This window comes from Pseudophryne corroboree, chromosome 4 (assembly GCF_028390025.1).
Source record: "Pseudophryne corroboree isolate aPseCor3 chromosome 4, aPseCor3.hap2, whole genome shotgun sequence".
Classification (NCBI taxonomy): domain Eukaryota; kingdom Metazoa; phylum Chordata; class Amphibia; order Anura; family Myobatrachidae; genus Pseudophryne; species Pseudophryne corroboree.
The window spans coordinates 636778596-636796219 of NC_086447.1; the positions used below are offsets into that span (position 1 = coordinate 636778596).

At 44.4% G+C, this 17624-nt stretch overlaps 1 protein-coding gene across 6 annotated transcripts in view; it reads right to left on the reverse strand.

The window, feature by feature from the left end:
• The window catches only part of SCAF8 (SR-related CTD associated factor 8), a 766315-nt gene that overhangs the window by 507890 nt on the left and 240801 nt on the right, over window positions 1-17624 (reverse strand). For all 6 annotated transcript variants that reach the window (XR_010176108.1, XR_010176106.1, XR_010176107.1 and 3 more), the window contains 2 exons: window positions 3498-3571; window positions 1863-1980 (listed from right to left, as the gene is read on the reverse strand). Coding sequence is in view for 3 of the 6 variants with exons in the window: in XM_063917713.1 (XP_063773783.1) it covers window positions 1863-1980; window positions 3498-3571 (192 nt within the window). In the remaining 3 variants the exon portion in view is untranslated. The remainder of the gene's footprint in view (window positions 1-1862; window positions 1981-3497; window positions 3572-17624) is intronic.

The window sequence follows — 17624 nt, forward strand, 5'->3', positions numbered from 1 at the left end:
ATTCCGATTTTCCAAATCTTCTAGCTTGTCTTGTAGGGACACCATCAGCTTATCGTGTTCTATCCGGTCCGACTTAGCCGCAGATAGATCGTCCTCTAAATCAGAAATTCTTTGTTCAGCTTCGGATATACGTTGATAATGAGCTGTGAGTTGCGTGAGTGCCGAATCTAAGGAATCCTTCAGGGGCGCCAGTTTTTGATCCAGCAGAGATGAGAGTATATTTGTGATTTCACTCGTGGAGAAGGACTTGGATGATTCCATAGTTGGAGCAGGTGGTGGTTGCCCCCTGGGACTAGAACCCTGACTATATGTCGGGGAGACAGGAGCACTGTTAGCAGAGATTTCACGATTTTTGCCTTTACCCGCCCGGGCACCCCGTGGATTACGTAGTGTTTTAGACATGAATTTGTCCATAATAATATATATAGGTAGAATGGGCAGGTGATCCACAGAACTGCGGTGAAAGGTATCGTAAGGAGAGGCTACTGATCTGGACCAGCCACACTTATATGGTTTTTATGAAACAGTAAGTGCAAACCTTGATCAGGGTAAAGAGGTGGATGTAATCTTTTTAGACTTTGCCAAAGCTTTCGACACAGTACCACACATGCGATTTATCTACAAGCAATAGGGCTAGGAAGCACAATATGCACTTGGGTCAAAAATTGGTTAGATAATAAGGAGCAGCGCATTGTGGTTAATGGATCTCTTTCAAATTGAACTGAAGTGTTAAGTGGTGTGCCACAAGGCTCGGTATTAGGACCGCTATTGTTCAACATTTTCATTAACGACCTAACAGAAGGTCTAGAGAGCATGGTGTCAATTTTTACAGATCATACCAAATTGTGTACGGCTATAAATACGGAGGAGGATGCAGAGTCTCTTCAGAACGACTTAGTTAAATTAGAAGCATGGGCAGCCAAATGGAGAATGCTGTTCAACACAGACAAGTGTAAGGTAATGCACTGTGGTAGCAAGAACAAAAATAACACCTACATATTGAATGGGGTAAAATTAGGGGATACTGTACTGGAAAAGGACTTAGGTGTTCTCATAGATAGCAAACTAAGCAGCATTACCCAATGTAGGATTGCAGCAAAGAAGGCTAATAAGATATTAGCATGCATAAAACGAGGAATTGATGCAAGGGACGAGGGTGTTATACTCCCGTTATATAAATCACTAGTGAGGCCACACCTTGAATACTGTGTACAATTCTGGGCACCGTACTACAAAAAGGATATCCTGGAGCTAGAAAAGGTTCAGAGGCAGACAACCAAACTAATTAAGGGCATGGAGACGCTGGAATACGAGGAAAGGCTTGAAAGACTAGGCATGTTTACATTAGAAAAGAGGAGACTAAGAGGGGACATGATCAACATCTACAAATATATAAGGAGACAATACACAGAGCTTGCGCAGGACCTGTTTTTGGCTAGATCAACACAGAGGACTCGTAGACACTCGCTCAGGTTAGAAGAGAGGAGATTCCGCACAATACGGCGTAAAGGCTTTTTCACGGAAAAGGACAATACGTGTTTGGAATTACCTGCCTGAGGGAGTTGTAATAGTGGACTCTGACACCTTTAAGAATGGGTTAGATAAATTCTTAATGGATAAGGATATCCAGAGTTATGGTGCATAGTCACGCACTATAGTTACAATAAAAAGGGATAAAATGCAACGGCTGACATCAGCATCAGTCAAAATTTTAGACAAAATAATCCTGCATAGGAGACCACAAATAGGTTGAACTCGATGGACAATTGTCTTTTTTCAACTTAGATACTATGTTACTATGTAAATGTAATACAGTAAGATATCAAATTGATGCATTACCACTTTCCAGGTAAAATAATTACCTTTGGAGTATGTTGCTGCTCCAAGAACTGCTGGCGTAGATGTTCTAAATTTTGTTGCTGCAAGTGTTCCGCAAGTTGATGGAAAAGGGAGTTGTTTACAGATTCTGATACACGATGGCTAACAGATTAATAGAAGATAGATTAATTCTCAAAAAATTAATAAGTAAACTGAAAAAAAAAAAAAAATGATCAAAGCAGCATTTTACACGAGGAGGACAAGGTATTAAAATGTTTAAGGCACAGTGACCAAAATCACCAACAACTGACATTGAGAGGCCAATGTAAAGTAGTCAGCATGTGCCCTCATTTTTCGACAAGAAACAGTTTTTCATATGTTTGCATATTAAGGTCTGCACAAAAGATGAATCAGTACTCCACCACTGCTGAACACTTAACCAACAATGATTTTGTTGGTATCCTTCCAAGAAAAAAAGAACAACTTGTATTTTTCTCTGAAATAACTTGAAAATTACAAAAATAGTTGGCATCCATCATTGCTTATTCCACATTTAATAGCAACAAGACTCTGCATTTGATTTTTGATTCAACAGAATATTTTAATAAAAAAATAAATAATACCATAAACAAAAATATTGGGATACTTAACCTAATATTTTGTGAAGCAATCAAGCAGTTGTGTATATCTCAATGGGGGGGATTAAATTCTTTGTGCAGGGATGTAGCTTCCAGGTTAAATACCCAGAGCTATTAAATTGACTGTATCATGCTTGGCACCCGGAAGATATACTTTACCGCAATTTATGCCCAGGGCTTAGTCGCGGTAAACTGTACCTTTTGAATTAAGGTACAATGCTGTTATTGCACACGGTAAAACTGCAACTATGGTTTCTGATTCTTTTTAAATAGTGCTATGCCTAGCACCTCTAACTCATTGTTGTACCAACTGTTTAGTGCCAATAATCTACATTTGCCAACAAGAGGTACCTTTGTTATAACACAAGGAATCCTCAATGTCCCAGCTATCATACTGAAGATAGTATGATGACAGACTCTACCCAATCAATTTCAACCAAAAACTAAACCAAAGCAAGATCATGACGCTTCTGATGCCTAGACTGTTTTGAAGATCCACTGTAAAGAACAGGACAACTTAACTGGTCCTGTACTGTTTATACCAGGATTGGGTCCTAGTTGTATCATTAAGATGGAGTAGCTACTCAAACTGAAGGAAGGATGTACAAGAGGGATTCGTGTTGTGTGAGCTTCACAGTAGACTGTGCCATATATTTTGCACAGGCTAGTACTGCCAGATTAATGACACCAGCTGCAAGCACATGTGGTAGGTGCCATTAGCCTTGCAAGCCACAAAGCCGAATTTGAAGTGACATTTTAATAAGTAAAACATCTCCTAGCAATCCCCCCTCTAAGCTTAACTCTGGAATAAATTAATTTATCTGACATGGTAAATAAATAAATGTTTTAAAAAAAAACAGCGGTACTGAACGATGACAGTGCTATTACAGACACTGACACAAGGCACACATTTCTTTATGTGTATTCTCACATATTATAATGCAAAGCTACACTAAATTATGTTTCTAAACTCAATCTACATGTTCATGAGCAAAACAGAATAGTTACAGGCAACAAGACATGAAAATAAAATAATCTTACATTTGAGGTGTGTTCTTTTTTGTGTCCTCTGTGTGGACAGTATCATCCCCAAAATCAAACCTATCCATGAGTTTCTGTAAACACACAAAATTTATTGAGCAGGATTAAAATTCCATTACCAAGTACCTTTGGTATGGTAAGTTAGCAGTGAAACGTACTGTGGAAAACACAGCAGGGACAACAATGTAATTTTATCTGAAACTTGGCCAAAATAGTAAGAGAGGATACGATTAAGCAAATAACACAATAATGTGAATGACACTTAAAAACAGTTCTATATTCTCTGGTAATTACCATATTGCACACACCGTCACTTCGTGCACTTTTTTTAAGTATCAATATAGGTTTTGTGTGATGAAGTGTTTTTTGTGTCATTTAATAAAACGGTATTATGCTATTCAATCGCTATTTATATCTTTTATTACATGCATGGGGACATACTGTAAAGCTGACACCTGTAAGAGATACCGTGTGACACACAACACAAGGACTGCTGGGGGACTGGGAATTTATTTGGAAGGCTCTGGACATAAGAATATCAATACTGATATAAGGGAAGTGACTCATTCTGGACTTAGCGCCGGTGGAGGTTTCACTTATTACTATTGCCACTATTATGTCTGTCTATTGGGGTATGAGGATTGTCCCACGAGTGTCACCTTAACCTGTCAGCTTTGTAAATTGCGCATTGTAATTTTCGTATTTTTATTACATAACCTATGAAAGATGCCTCTGAGATTTGGAATACTGGGGATTATTTAGTTTGGCAAAACTACATATAAAGGGTATAAACTTGCACATGGAAAGCCATGTTGCATAGCAACAAATGCAAATGAATCATGTTAGTTTAAAGCATATTTTACAAATTTGTTTTTCAGATACAGGGAGTAAGCCACGTTTTATGATTTATATTATTTAATACAATACTTGTATACTCTTGTGTAGATTAGACCTTACATTTATATAAATCAAATACTGCTAACATACCATCTGTGTCACTTTAAGTTGTCGGGATGTTTTACTTAATTGGAGGTCTATTATAGTCCTCTATTCTGGAGGTCTTATTAGTCAAGTTCTTTTATATTTCGACTGTGATTTAGAGTTTAACAACATTATTCAAAAACACCATTAACAAAAACAGAAGGGATGCCTAAAAATGAACAAATGCTTGGAGCAGAAAAATAAACAAACAGAAAAAATATATATAAATGTACAAAATCACATTAAGCATTTCTGTGTTCTTGAGTTTGAATGCTAACATAGCACACACACACACACACACACACACACACACACACACACACACACAAAAGCTTTGGAATGAGACACAGTCTAGGCATTCTCACTTATATCAGTAATTGAAGTGTTATCACAGTGAGTAAAAATAAGATTTTACTTACCGGTAAATCTATTTCTCGTAGTCCGTAGTGGATGCTGGGGACTCCGTAAGGACCATGGGGAATAGACGGGCTCCGCAGGAGACATGGGCACTTTAAGAAAGAATTTAGATTCTGGTGTGCTCTGGCTCCTCCCTCTATGTCCCTCCTCCAGACCTCAGTTAGAGAAACTGTGCCCGGAAGAGCTGACAGTACCAGGAAAGGATTTTGGTAATCAAGGGCAAGATTCATACCAGCCACACCAATCACACCGTATAACTTGTGATAAACTTACCCAGTCAACAGTATTAACAACAACAGAGCATCAGTTCAACCCTGATGCAACAATAACATAGCCCTTATTGCAGCAATAACTATATACAAGTATTGCAGAAGAAGTCCGCACTTGGGACGGGCGCCCAGCATCCACTACGGACTACGAGAAATAGATTTACCGGTAAGTAAAATCTTATTTTCTCTAACGTCCTAGTGGATGCTGGGGACTCCGTAAGGACCATGGGGATTATACCAAAGCTCCCAAACGGGCGGGAGAGTGCGGATGACTCTGCAGCACCGAATGAGCAAACACAAGGTCCTCCTCAGCCAGGGTATCAAACTTGTAGAACTTTGCAAAAGTGTTTGAACCTGACCAAGTAGCCGCTCGGCACAGCTGTAATGCCGAGACCCCTCGGGCAGCCGCCCAAGAAGAGCCCACTTTCCTAGTGGAATGGGCTTTAACTGATGTTGGCAGCGGCAATCCAGCCGCAGAATGAGCCTGATGAATCGTGTTACAGACCCAGCGAGCAATAGTTTGCTTTGAAGCAGGCGCACCAAGCTTGTTGGAAGCATACAGGATAAACAAAGAGTCTGTTTTCCTGACTCTAGCCGTTCTGGCTACATAAAACTTCAAAGCCCTGACCACATCAAGTAACTCAGAATCCTCCAAGTCAGTTGTAGCCACAGGCACCACAATAGGTTGGTTTATATGAAAAGATGAAACCACTTTTGGCAGGAATTGTGGACGGGTCCGCAACTCTGCTCTATCCGCATGGAAAACCAGATAGGGGCGTTTATGTGACAAAGCCGCTAATTCTGACACACGCCTAGCCGAAGCCAAGGCTAGTAGCATGACCACCTTCCACGTGAGATATTTCAATTCCACCGTTTTGAGTGGTTCAAACCAGTGGGATTTCAGGAAACTCAACACCACGTTAAGATCCCAAGGTGCCACTGGGGGCACAAAAGGGGGCTGAATATGCAGCACTCCCTTCACAAACGTCTGGACTTCAGGTAGAGAAGCCAGCTCTTTTTGAAAGAAAATGGATAGAGCCGAAATCTGGACCTTAATGGAACCCAATTTTATGCCCAAAGTCACTCCTGACTGTAGGAAGTGAAGGAAACGGCCCAGCTGGAATTCCTCCGTAGGGGCATTCCTGGCCTCACACCAAGCAACATATTTCCGCCATATACGGTGATAATGTTGAGCTGTCACGTCCTTCCTAGCCTTTATCAGCATAGGAATGACCTCATCCGGAATGCCTTTTTCCGCTAGGATCCGGCGTTCAACCGCCATGCCGTCAAACGCAGCCGCGGTAAGTCTTGGAACAGACAGGGTCCTTGTTGCAACAAGTCCGGTCTTAGAGGAAGAGGCCACGGGTCCTCTGTGAGCATTTCTTGCAGATCTGGATACCAAGCCCTTCTTGGCCAATCCGGAACAATGAGTATTGTTCTCACTCCTCTTTTTCTTATGATTCTCAACACCTAGGATATGAGAGGAAGAGGAGGAAATACATAGACCGATTGGAACACCCACGGTGTCACCAGGGCGTCTACAGCTATCGCCTGAGGGTCTCTTGACCTGGCGCAATACCTCTGTAGTTTCTTGTTGAGGCGGGATGCCATCATGTCCACCTGTGGCAGTTCCCACCGACTTGCAATCTGTGCGAAGACTTCTTGATGAAGTCCCCACTACCCCGGGTGAAGGTCGTGCCTGCTGAGGAAGTCTGCTTCCCAGTTGTCTACCCCCGTGATGAACACTGCTGACAGTGCGCTTACATGATTCTCCGCCCAGCGAAGAATTCTGGTGGCTTCCGCCATCGCCACCCTGCTCCTTGTGCCGCCCTGTCGGATTACATGAGCCACAGCGGTGATGTTGTCTGACTGAATCAGAACCGGTTGACCGCGAAGCAGGGTCTCTGCTTGACGTAGGACGTTGTACATTGCCCTTAGTTCCAGGATGTTGATGTGAAGGCAAGTCTCCTGACTTGACCACAGCCCTTGGAAATTTCTTCCCTATGTGACTGCTCCCCACCCTCGGAGGCTTGCGTCCGTGGTCACCAGGACCCAGTCCTGAATGCCGAATTTGCGGCCCTCGAGAAGGTGAGCACTCTACAGCCACCACAGGAGAGACACCCTGGCCCTGGGGAATAGGGTGATTAACCGATGCATTGGAAGATGTGATCCGGACCATTTTTCCAGTAAGTCCCATTGAAAGGTCCTCGCATGGAACCTGCCAAAGGGAATGGCCTCGTATGATGCCACCATCTTTCCCAGGACTCGAGTGCAGTGATGCACCGACACCTGTTTTGGTTTTAATAGGTTCCTGACCAGTGTCATGAGTTCCTGAGCTTTCTCCATCGGGAGATAAATCCTTTTCTGGTCTGTGTCTAGAATCATGCCCAGGAAAGGCAGACGAGTCGTAGGAACCAACTGCGACTTTGGAATATTTAGAATCCAGCCGCGTTGCCGTAACACTTCCAGAGAAAGTGCTACGCTGATCAGCAACTGCTCTCTTGATCTCGCTTTTATGAGGAGATCGTCCAAGTATGGGATAATTGTGACTCCTTGCTTCTGCAGGAGTACCATCATTTCCGCCATCACCTTGGTAAATATTCTCAGAGCCGTGGAGAGACCAAACGGTAACGTCTGAAATTGGTAATGACAATCCTGTACCACAAATCTGAGGTACGCCTGATGAGGTGGATAAATGGGGACATGAAGGTATGCATCCTTTATGTCCAGAGACACCATAAAATCCCCCCCTTCCAGGCTTGCAATGACCGCTCTCAGCGATTCCATCTTGAACCGGAACCTTTTCAGGTACATATTCAGGGATTTTAAATTCAATATGGGTCTGACCGAACCGTCCGGTTTCGGTACTACAAACATGGTCGAATAATAACCCTTTCCTTGTTGAAGGAGGGGAACCTTGACCACCACCTGTTGAAGATACAATTTGTGAATTGCAGTTAACACTATTTCCCTCTCTAAGGGGGAAGCTGGCAGGGCCGATTTGAGATATCGGTGAGGGGGCATCTCCTAGAATTCCCGCTTGTATCCCTGAGACACAATATCTATTGCCCAGGGATCCAACTGGGAGTGAACCCCCATGTGGCTGAAATTTCGGAGACGCGCCCCCCACCGGGCCTAGCTCCGCCTGTGGAGCCCCAGCGTCATGCGGTGGATTTAGTGGAAGCCGGGGAGGACTTCTGTTCCTGGGAACTAGCTGTGTTGTGCAGCTTCTTTCCTCTGCCCCTGCCCCTGGCAAGAAAGGACGCACCTCGGACTTTCTTGTTTTTCTGTGATCGAAAGGACTGCATTTGGTAATACGGTGCTTTCTTAGGCTGTGAGGAAACATATGGCAAAAAATTTGACTTTCCAGCCGTAGCTGTGGAGACCAGGTCCGAGAGACCCTCCCCAAACAAGTCCTCACCCTTGTAAGGTAAAACCTCCATGTGCCTTTTTGAGTCGGCATCACCTGTCCATTGTCGAGTCCACAGGACCCTTCTGGCAGAAATCGACATAGCATTTATTCTAGAACCTAGTAGGCTAATGTCTCTTTGAGCATCTCTCATATAAAGGACAGCGTCTTTAATATGCCCCAGGGTCATTAATATAGTATCCTTGTCTAAGGTATCAAGTTCCTCAGACACGGTATCCGTCCATGCTGCTACAGCACTACACACCCAGGCCGACGCGATTGCCGGCCTCAGTAAGGTACCTGAATGTGTATAAATGGACTTCAGGGTACCCTCCTGTTTTCTATCCGCAGCATCTTTGAGGGTAGCCGTATCCTGTGACGGCAGGGCCACCTTCTTGTATAAGCGTGTCAAAGCTTTGTCCACCATAGGGGAGGATTCCCAACGTAACCTGTCCGTTGGCGGGAAAGAATACGCCATAAGAATCCTTTTGGAAATCTGCAGTTTTTTATCTGGAGATTCCCAAGCCTTTTCACATAACTCATTGAGCTCGTGTGAGGGGGGAAAAGTTACCTGCGGCTTCTTTTCCCCACACATATGAACCATCCTGTCAGGGATTGGGGTTTCCTCTGTGATGTGCAACACATCCTTAATAGCTATAATCATATAACGGATGTATTTAGCCAATCTTGACTGTAAATTTGCATCATCGTAATCGACACTGGAGTCAGAATCCATGTCGGTATCCGTGTCAATAATTTGGGATAGTGGGCGCTTCTGAGACCCTGTCGGCCTCTGCGACATAGGATCAGGCATGGGTTGGGACCCTGACTGTCCTGAGGCTTCAGCTTTTTCTAACCTTTTATGTAAGGAATTAACATTATCATTTAAAACCTTCCACATATCCATCCAATCAGGTGTCGGTGCCGTCGGCAGAGACACCACATTCATTTGCTCCCGCTCTGCTTCCACATAGCCTTCCTCATCAGACATGTCGACACAAGCGTACCGACACACCACACACACAGGGAATGCCCTTTTTGAAGACAGTTCCCCCACAAGGCCCTTTGGTGAGACAGAGAGAGAGTATGCCAGCACACACCCCAGCGCTATATAACCCAGGAATAACACAGTAACTTAATGTTAACCCAGTAGCTGCTGTATATTGTGTTTTAAGCGCCTAATTATGTGCCCCCCCTCTCTCTTTACCCTTTTCTACCGTGAACTGCAGGGGAGAGCCTGGGGAGCTTCTTCTCAGCGGAGCTGTGGAGAGAAAATGGCGCTGGTGAGTGCTGAGGGAGAAGCCCCGCCCCCTCGACGGCGGGCTTCTGTCCCGCTAAAATACATATCTTTGTGGCGGGGGCTCATACATATATACAGTGCCCAACTGTATATATGAGTACTTTTGCCAACAGAGGTCCATATGCTGCCCAGGGCGGCCCCCCCCTGCGCCCTGCACCCTTACAGTGACCGGAGTATGTGAGGTGTGTTTGGAGCAATGGCGCACAGCTGCAGTGCTGTGCGTTACCTCATGTGAAGAACGGAGACTTCTGCCGCCAATTTCGAAGTCTTCTTGCTTCTCATACTCACCCGGCTTCTGTCTTCCGGCTCTGCGAGGGGGACGGCGGCGCGGCTCTGGGATCAGACGACGAGGGTGAGATCCTGTGTACGATCCCTCTGGAGCTAATGGTGTCCAGTAGCCTCAGAAGCAGGACCTAGCTTCAAAGAGTAGGGCTGCTTCTCTCCCCTCTGTCCCATGATGCAGGGAGTCTGTTGCCAGCAGGGCTCCCTGAAAATCAAAAACCTAACAAAATACTTTCTTACAGCAAGCTCAGGAGAGCTCACTGAACAGCACCCAGCTCGTCCGGGTACAGATCCAAACTGAGGTCTGGAGGAGGGACATAGAGGGAGGAGCCAGAGCACACCAGAATCTAAATTCTTTCTTAAAGTGCCCATGTCTCCTGCGGATCCCGTCTATTCCCCATGGTCCTTACGGAGTCCCCAGCATCCACTAGGACGTTAGAGAAATAAGTGTCTTATACCCCATTTCCACCAAATTTTTAATCCAGGTTACTGCCAGAGCAATTTGGGTTGAAGTTTGGTGTGAAAGGATCATATAAAAATGACCTGGGTAGCGGTGTGGTGTGAACCGCATGACACGGGTCATGCTAAAAGTATACAGAGAGCCGGATCACGGGCGCTTGGAGAGGTCAACATTTCCAAACACCAGCAGAACAGGCAGACTACACACTGCCAATATACTGGGTACAACCTGCATTGTGAGCGAAGTATGACCCGGTTGTGACACGAGTTGGACGCGTATTTGAAAACCAGGGTCAGAGCTGACATTTTGGTGGAAAAGGGGTATGAATTATAAGACTTTGATGTACTAATAAGATCAATAGGGTAGAGGTACAAAAAGGAGCTCATGCACCATAAGGACAAAACCACCCCTTTACGCCCCAGCTGAGAAGCCTGCAGTCACCTGACTAACACAGCTCCTGAACAGCAGGAGTATGAAGAAAAGAGAGAAAGGACAATAAACACGTAAGATTCCTCAACAACATAAGTGTCTCCCAAAGGACAATGAGAAAATTATTCAAAGTACGTACAAAAGCCCAAGTTTCCATAATATAGACAATGGCACAGTAAAACAATGGAGTTATGCCAAAGCATTCCCTAATGGTGTGAGTGCTTGAAAACAGCAAATTACTAAATATCATCCAATAGCAGCACCTTCGGAAGCACGGCTGTTCACCTAGAACAGGGCTGGCCAAACCAGTCCTCGAGATCTACCAACAGTACACATTTTCCAGATCACCTAGCTGGTGCACAGGTGTAGTCATTACTAATTAAGATGTGCTGCATTCATTCCTAACTGACAATTCTACAGGTCTCCAGGAGGCCTGGAAAACATGAACTGTTGGTAGATCTCGAGGACCGGTTAGGCCAGCCCTGACCTAGAACATATGCAGTCTGCCCAGAAGGCATCTGCACAGTCACATTACCTGAAACAGGAAGACCTTCCAATACAAGGATAACTGCTATTCTCTTCAAGTAAAACTTAACGTCTCTGAACCCAAAACAGAAAAACCTTTCTGCAAATTTGGAGATCGGAAGAAAACGTTTGGATTCCATTGTCCTGGTTTAAATAAAATTTAGAGCACCCAATTCAGAAAACCCTTCTTGCAGTAGAAACTGCTAAAAGTAAAATTTCCAATTACGACATTTAATTTCTACGGACTCTAAGGACTCATAGGGTGACTGTTGTAGTACTGTGAAGACTATATTAATAAACCCACATAGGCACCTGAGTAAGATATGGGGGGTGAACATACAAATATAAAATCTGTATATCAGGAACCAATGCCAGTAATCTTGATGACTGACAGAGCTGAAACCTGAGTTAATTGTAAAGCCTCAAACCCACCTCCAGGCATATTCTAAATCTATAATGATCAAAAGAAGAAAAACCTTCATTTACATACAATGTTCATATTTTGTATTTTTTGGCTGATGAAGAGGTCTGAATAAAAGAATCAGAAAGACTTTTAGACTGTAAAAAAAATGTTTCAAAAGCCATGCAAAATCCAATGGAAGTAAATGTTGATGCAGGAACAGTCCCTGGGATAGAACATAGAAGACACCAAGCCAGAGTACTTGCCATATTTTAAATTTCTATATACTGTAATCTTTGCAAATCAAGTGCCAAAAAGATCATTCAACACAACTTTCTGCTTTATTTTTTGTTAGTGCTTTTCAGGTGAAATAGATAAACCAGGGGGAATCTTCTTGGATCTGATCTGATATCTATCAGAATAGCTTTTGGCTCCTTTTACATTGCACAGTATCGAACGGGAAGCCTTCATGTTGAGGTCCAGCTGACCCCTACTTTGTTCAATTTGATGAAATACGTCCAGATGAAGACACTATTTTCCTGTATGAAGCATATTCATGTTGCGGAAGTCCGCTTCTCAGCATTTGACTCCTGGAATAAGCACTGCGGAAATCGCTTGTGCCTAGCAAATTAATTGCCCATTCTCTTACTGCATCAGGACTCTTGGTTTCTTCCTGATAAATTATACAAGCTCTTGCTATAGGACTACCAGACTGTTTCTACACTGGTTTCAACTTTGGAAGAGGCAGGCGTAGAACAATTACAGTAAGACTGCTCTTAGTTCTAGGACGCTGGTCAGTGCAAAAATAAAAGTTACCCAAGTCCCTATTACCGCTCTTTAGCTAAAATGACAGATTACAACTGACCAGTTCTAAATAGATTAACTCTGCTAAGACGGTCCTTCTTCAGCTACCATAGAAAAAGAATTCTTGTCACAACGGTCAACTTGAATAATTGACTGAGCAGATTGTGACGATATTAATTTCGTTCTGCTAACAACTCCAATTGTAATTGTCTTAAATAAACTGAGCAAATTTGACTGCCTTGAATGTAGAAATCATCTTTCCCAGATCGCTCATAACTAAACATATCAAAGTCAGTTTGGAAGCCAACAGAGAACTGACAAGACTTCTGAAAGCTTGAAACAGGTCTACTGGTAAAAATATCTTGTTTAGTGTTGTGTTGAAAAGGAGTTCTAGGAAAATTAAGCACAGAGCAGAAACTAGACTGAACTTCTGATAAGTGAAAAGCCATCCATAACACTCCAGTGTCATCAAGGTAAGAACCTGAGATAGGAGAGCAATTCTATCTTTATTAATAGGTTGTCTAAATCCGGAATAACGGTAATTCCTATTGCACTGAGGAGGCCCACCATAGTGGTCATAATTTTGTGATAAATCTTGTTGCTGTTGTTAGTTTGAAAGGTTAAGTGCAAAAGAGAAAATGTTTATTTTTTTACTTCAAATTTGAGAAGGCACTGATGGCCTTACCATATTGGAGAATGTAAATATGTTTCCATTATGGCTATGGAAACCATGATTCACCTGATTCTATACCCTGAATTATGGATTTCAATTATTCCATCATGAAGGATTCAACATGAAAATATAGACACTAAGGGCCTAATTCAGACCTGGTCGCAACAGCTGCATTTTTCACTAATGGGCAAAACCATGTGCGTGCAGGTGGGGCAGAAGTAACGTGCAGAGAGAGTGGTGTGTTCAAACAAAATCTGGGTGGGGTGTGTTGAAACTGAAATCTAAATTGCAGTGTAAAAATAATGCAGCCAGTATTTACCCCGCACAGAAACAATATAACCCACCCAAATCTAACTCTCTCTCTCTAGTTATATCTGCCCCACATGCACTGCACTGACCTGCACATGGTTTTGACCATTAGAAAAAGATTTTGCTGTTGCGATCAGGTCTGAATTAGGACAGACAATTGGACAGACTGTACAGTCTGGTGTTTAGACCAGAATGAGGTGTTTTTGGGAAGAAGAAAAAAAGTTGTAGGGGATACTGGGAATCCATTTAGTACCATGGGGTATAGACGGGTCCACTTGGAGCCATGGCACAATAGAAGTTTGATAATGTGTGCTGGCTCCTCCCTCAATGCCCCTCCTTCCAGACTCAGTCTAGGAAACTTTGCCCGAGGAGACGGACATACTTTGAGAGAAGGAAATAGAAAAGGATAGTGGTGAGATTTCGAACCAGCACAACCAGAACAAGAGGAATGCCATGCTAACCAAACTTGAAAACAGGAACAGCAATAGCTGAAACAAACAACAGTAGTTAAATAAGTAACCGTGCAGGAAGAACGAAGCACCGGGCTGCCGCCCAGTATCCCCTACTGACTACGAGAAAAGGATTTACTGGTAGGTAATTAATATCCTATTTTCTCTTACGTCCTAGGGGATACTGGGAATGCATTTAATACCATGGGGAAGTACCAAAGCTCCCAAAGCGGGTGGGAGTGTGCTGAGGTTCCGGCAGAACTGATTGACCAAACTGAAGGTCCTCAGAAGCCAAGGTATCGAACTTGTAAAACTTGGCAAACGTGTCCAAACTTTAACAAGTAGCAGCTCGGCAGAGCTGTAATGCAAAGACACCCCGGGCAGCCGCAAAATGAGGAACCCAACGACCTAGTAGAGAGTGGGCCTGTACAGATTTTGGAATCGTCAAGCCTGCCGTGGAATAAGCATGCTGGATAGTGAGCCTGATCCAGCGTGCAATTGACTGCTTTGAAGCAGGACACCCAATCTTGTTGGCATCATATAGAACGAACAGCAAGTCCGATTTCCTTTGACGAGAAGTTTGCTTTACGTATACCTTCAAATTCTTACAACGTCCAAGGACTTTGAAGTAGCAGAGGCGTCAGTAACAACCGGGACCACAATTGGCTGGTTGATGTGAAACGCCAACACCACTTTAGGAAGGAATTGCTGATGAGTCCTGAGTTCAGCTCTGTCTCCATGGAAAATCAAGTAGGGGCTCTTGTGAGACAATGCCCCCAGCTCCGATACGCGCCTTGCCGAAGCAAGGGGCAAGAGCGTAACGGTCTTCCACGTAAGATATTTTACGTCTACCTCCTGTAATGGTTCAAACCAGTTCGATTGGAGAAATTGTAGAACCAAATTGAGATCCCATGGTGCCGTGGGAGGCACAAAGGGAGGTTGGATGTGAAGAACACCTTTCAAGAACGTCTGGACCTCAGGGAGAGAAGCAAATTGTTACTGAAAAAAAAAAGACAAGGCCTAAATCTGAACTTTTATGGAGCCTAGGCGTAGGCCCACATCAACTCCTGACTGCAGAAAAAGCAGGAAACGTCCCAGATGAAATTCCACCGTGGAAAAATATATGCTCTCACACCAGGAGACATATTTCTTCCAGATACGATGGTAATGCCTTGACGTTATCCCCTTCCTGTCCTGGATCATAGTCGGGATGACCCTGTCAGGAATCCCTCTTCTGGCTAGAATCAGCCGTTCATCTTCCATGTCGTCAAACGTAGTCGTGGTAAGTCTTGATAAACGAACGGGCCCTGTTGCAGAAGATCCCCTTGAAGAGACAGAGGGCACGGATCTTCTATTAGAATCTCGAGAAGATCTGCATACCAGGCCCTTCGAGGCCAGTCCGGAGCAATGAGGATTGTTTGAACTCTTTCCCTTTTTATTCTTCTGAGAATTCTTGGGATCAGAGGAATGGGAGGAAACAAGCACACCAGCTGGTAGACCCACGGAGTTGTCAGAGCGTCGATCGCTACAGCTTGTGGGTCACTCGACCTGGAATACCGCTTGAGCTTCTTGTTGAGTCGAGAGGTCATCATGTTGATTTGTGGATGAACCACCAACGTGTCAGCCACTGGAACACCTCAGGGTGGAGGCCCCATTCCCCTTGGTGCAGGTTGTGTCTGCTGAGGAAATCTGCTTCCCAGTTGTCTACTCCTGGAATGAAGATCGCCTACAATGTCATGGCGTGTTTTTCTGCCCAGAGGAGAATTCTTGACACCTCTGATATTACGGCTCTGCTTTTTGTTCCGCCCTGTCGGTTTATGTACGTTACTGACGTCCCATTATCCGACTGGACTTGAATGGCCTGATTCTGAAAAAGAGATGAGGCCTGCAAAAGGGCGTTGTAGATAGACCTGAGTTCCAGAATGTTTATTGGAAGGACAACTTCCTGACTTGACTATCTTCCCTGAAACTGTACCCCCAGGGTGACTGCACCCCAACCTCTGAGGCTTGCGTCTCTGGTTAGAAGGATCCAATTCTGAATCCCGAACCTTCGACCCTCCACTAGGTGAGAAATTTGTAGCCACCACAGGAGGGAGACCCTGGCTTTCGGCGACAGACTAATCCTCTGGTGCATGTGAAGATGCGATCCGGACCATTTGTCCAACAGATCCAGCTGGAAGGGCCTCGCATGAAACCTTCCATATTGAATTGCTTCGTAAGAAGCCACCATTTTCCCCAGAAGGCGGATGCATGGATGTATCCACGTCGGCTTCAAGACAGCCCAAACCATCGACTGGATTACCATTGCCTTTTCCAAGGGAAGGAACACTCTCTGAGACTCTGTGTCCAGTATCAATCCCAGGAAATGAAGCTTCTGCGTTGGTTCTAGGTGAGATTTTGGTAGGTTCAGAATATATCCATGATCCAGGAGTAATCTGGTTGCGAGACCAATGTTCTCCAACAACTGCTCCCTGGACGCAGCCTTTATCAGAAGATCGTCCAGGTAAGGAATTACATTGACTACTTGTTTGCGGAGCAGTATCATCATCTCTGCCATCACTTTGTTGAACACCCTAGGTACGGTGAAGAGACCAAATGGCAGGGCCTGGAACTGGTGTTAGTGACAGTCCTGCAGTGCAAACCGTAGATAAGCCTGATGAGGCAGCCAGATCGGAATGTGAAGGTACACATCCTTGATATCCAGAGACACTCGGAATTCCCCCTCTTCCAGACCAGAGATCACCGCTCTTAGAGACTCCATCTTGAATTTGAACAATCGCAAGTATGGGTTCAATGACTTAAGGTTCAAAATCGGGCTTCCCGAACCGTCCGGTTTCGGTACTACACACAAGCTGGAATAGTAACCCTTGTTTTGTAGATGAGGTGGAACTGGAACAATGACCTGGGTCTGTAACAGTTTCTGAATGGCGTCCTGTAAGGTTATACTTGCCTCTTGTGAAACTGGTAAGCCTTATTTGAAGAATCTGTGAAGTGAAAGATCCTGGAAACTCCAGTCTGTAGCCCTGGAGTATAAGGTCTATGACCCAGAGATCCTGGCAAGATCTTGTCCAGATGTGACTGAAGAATTTTAGCCGGGATGCCACCTGCCTGTCTCCCAGGCATTGCGGTCCACCATCATGCGGAAGGTTTTGAGGAGGCAGAGCCTGAGCTCTGTTCCTGTGAACCAGCAGTCGCTGGTTTGCGTGGTTTACCTCTAGCACCTCTGGCGGCAGTAGAAGAACCTCTGGCCTTGCCCCTAATCTTGGCAGTCCGAAAGGACTGTAAATTGGGTCCTGAGTAGGCCTTTCTAGCTGGCGGAGCTGCAGAAGGTAGACTTACCCGCAGTAGCTCGTGAGATCCACTTGTCCAGTTTGTCGCCAAATAAGGCCTCACCTGTGAAAGGTAGGCCTTCCACACCTT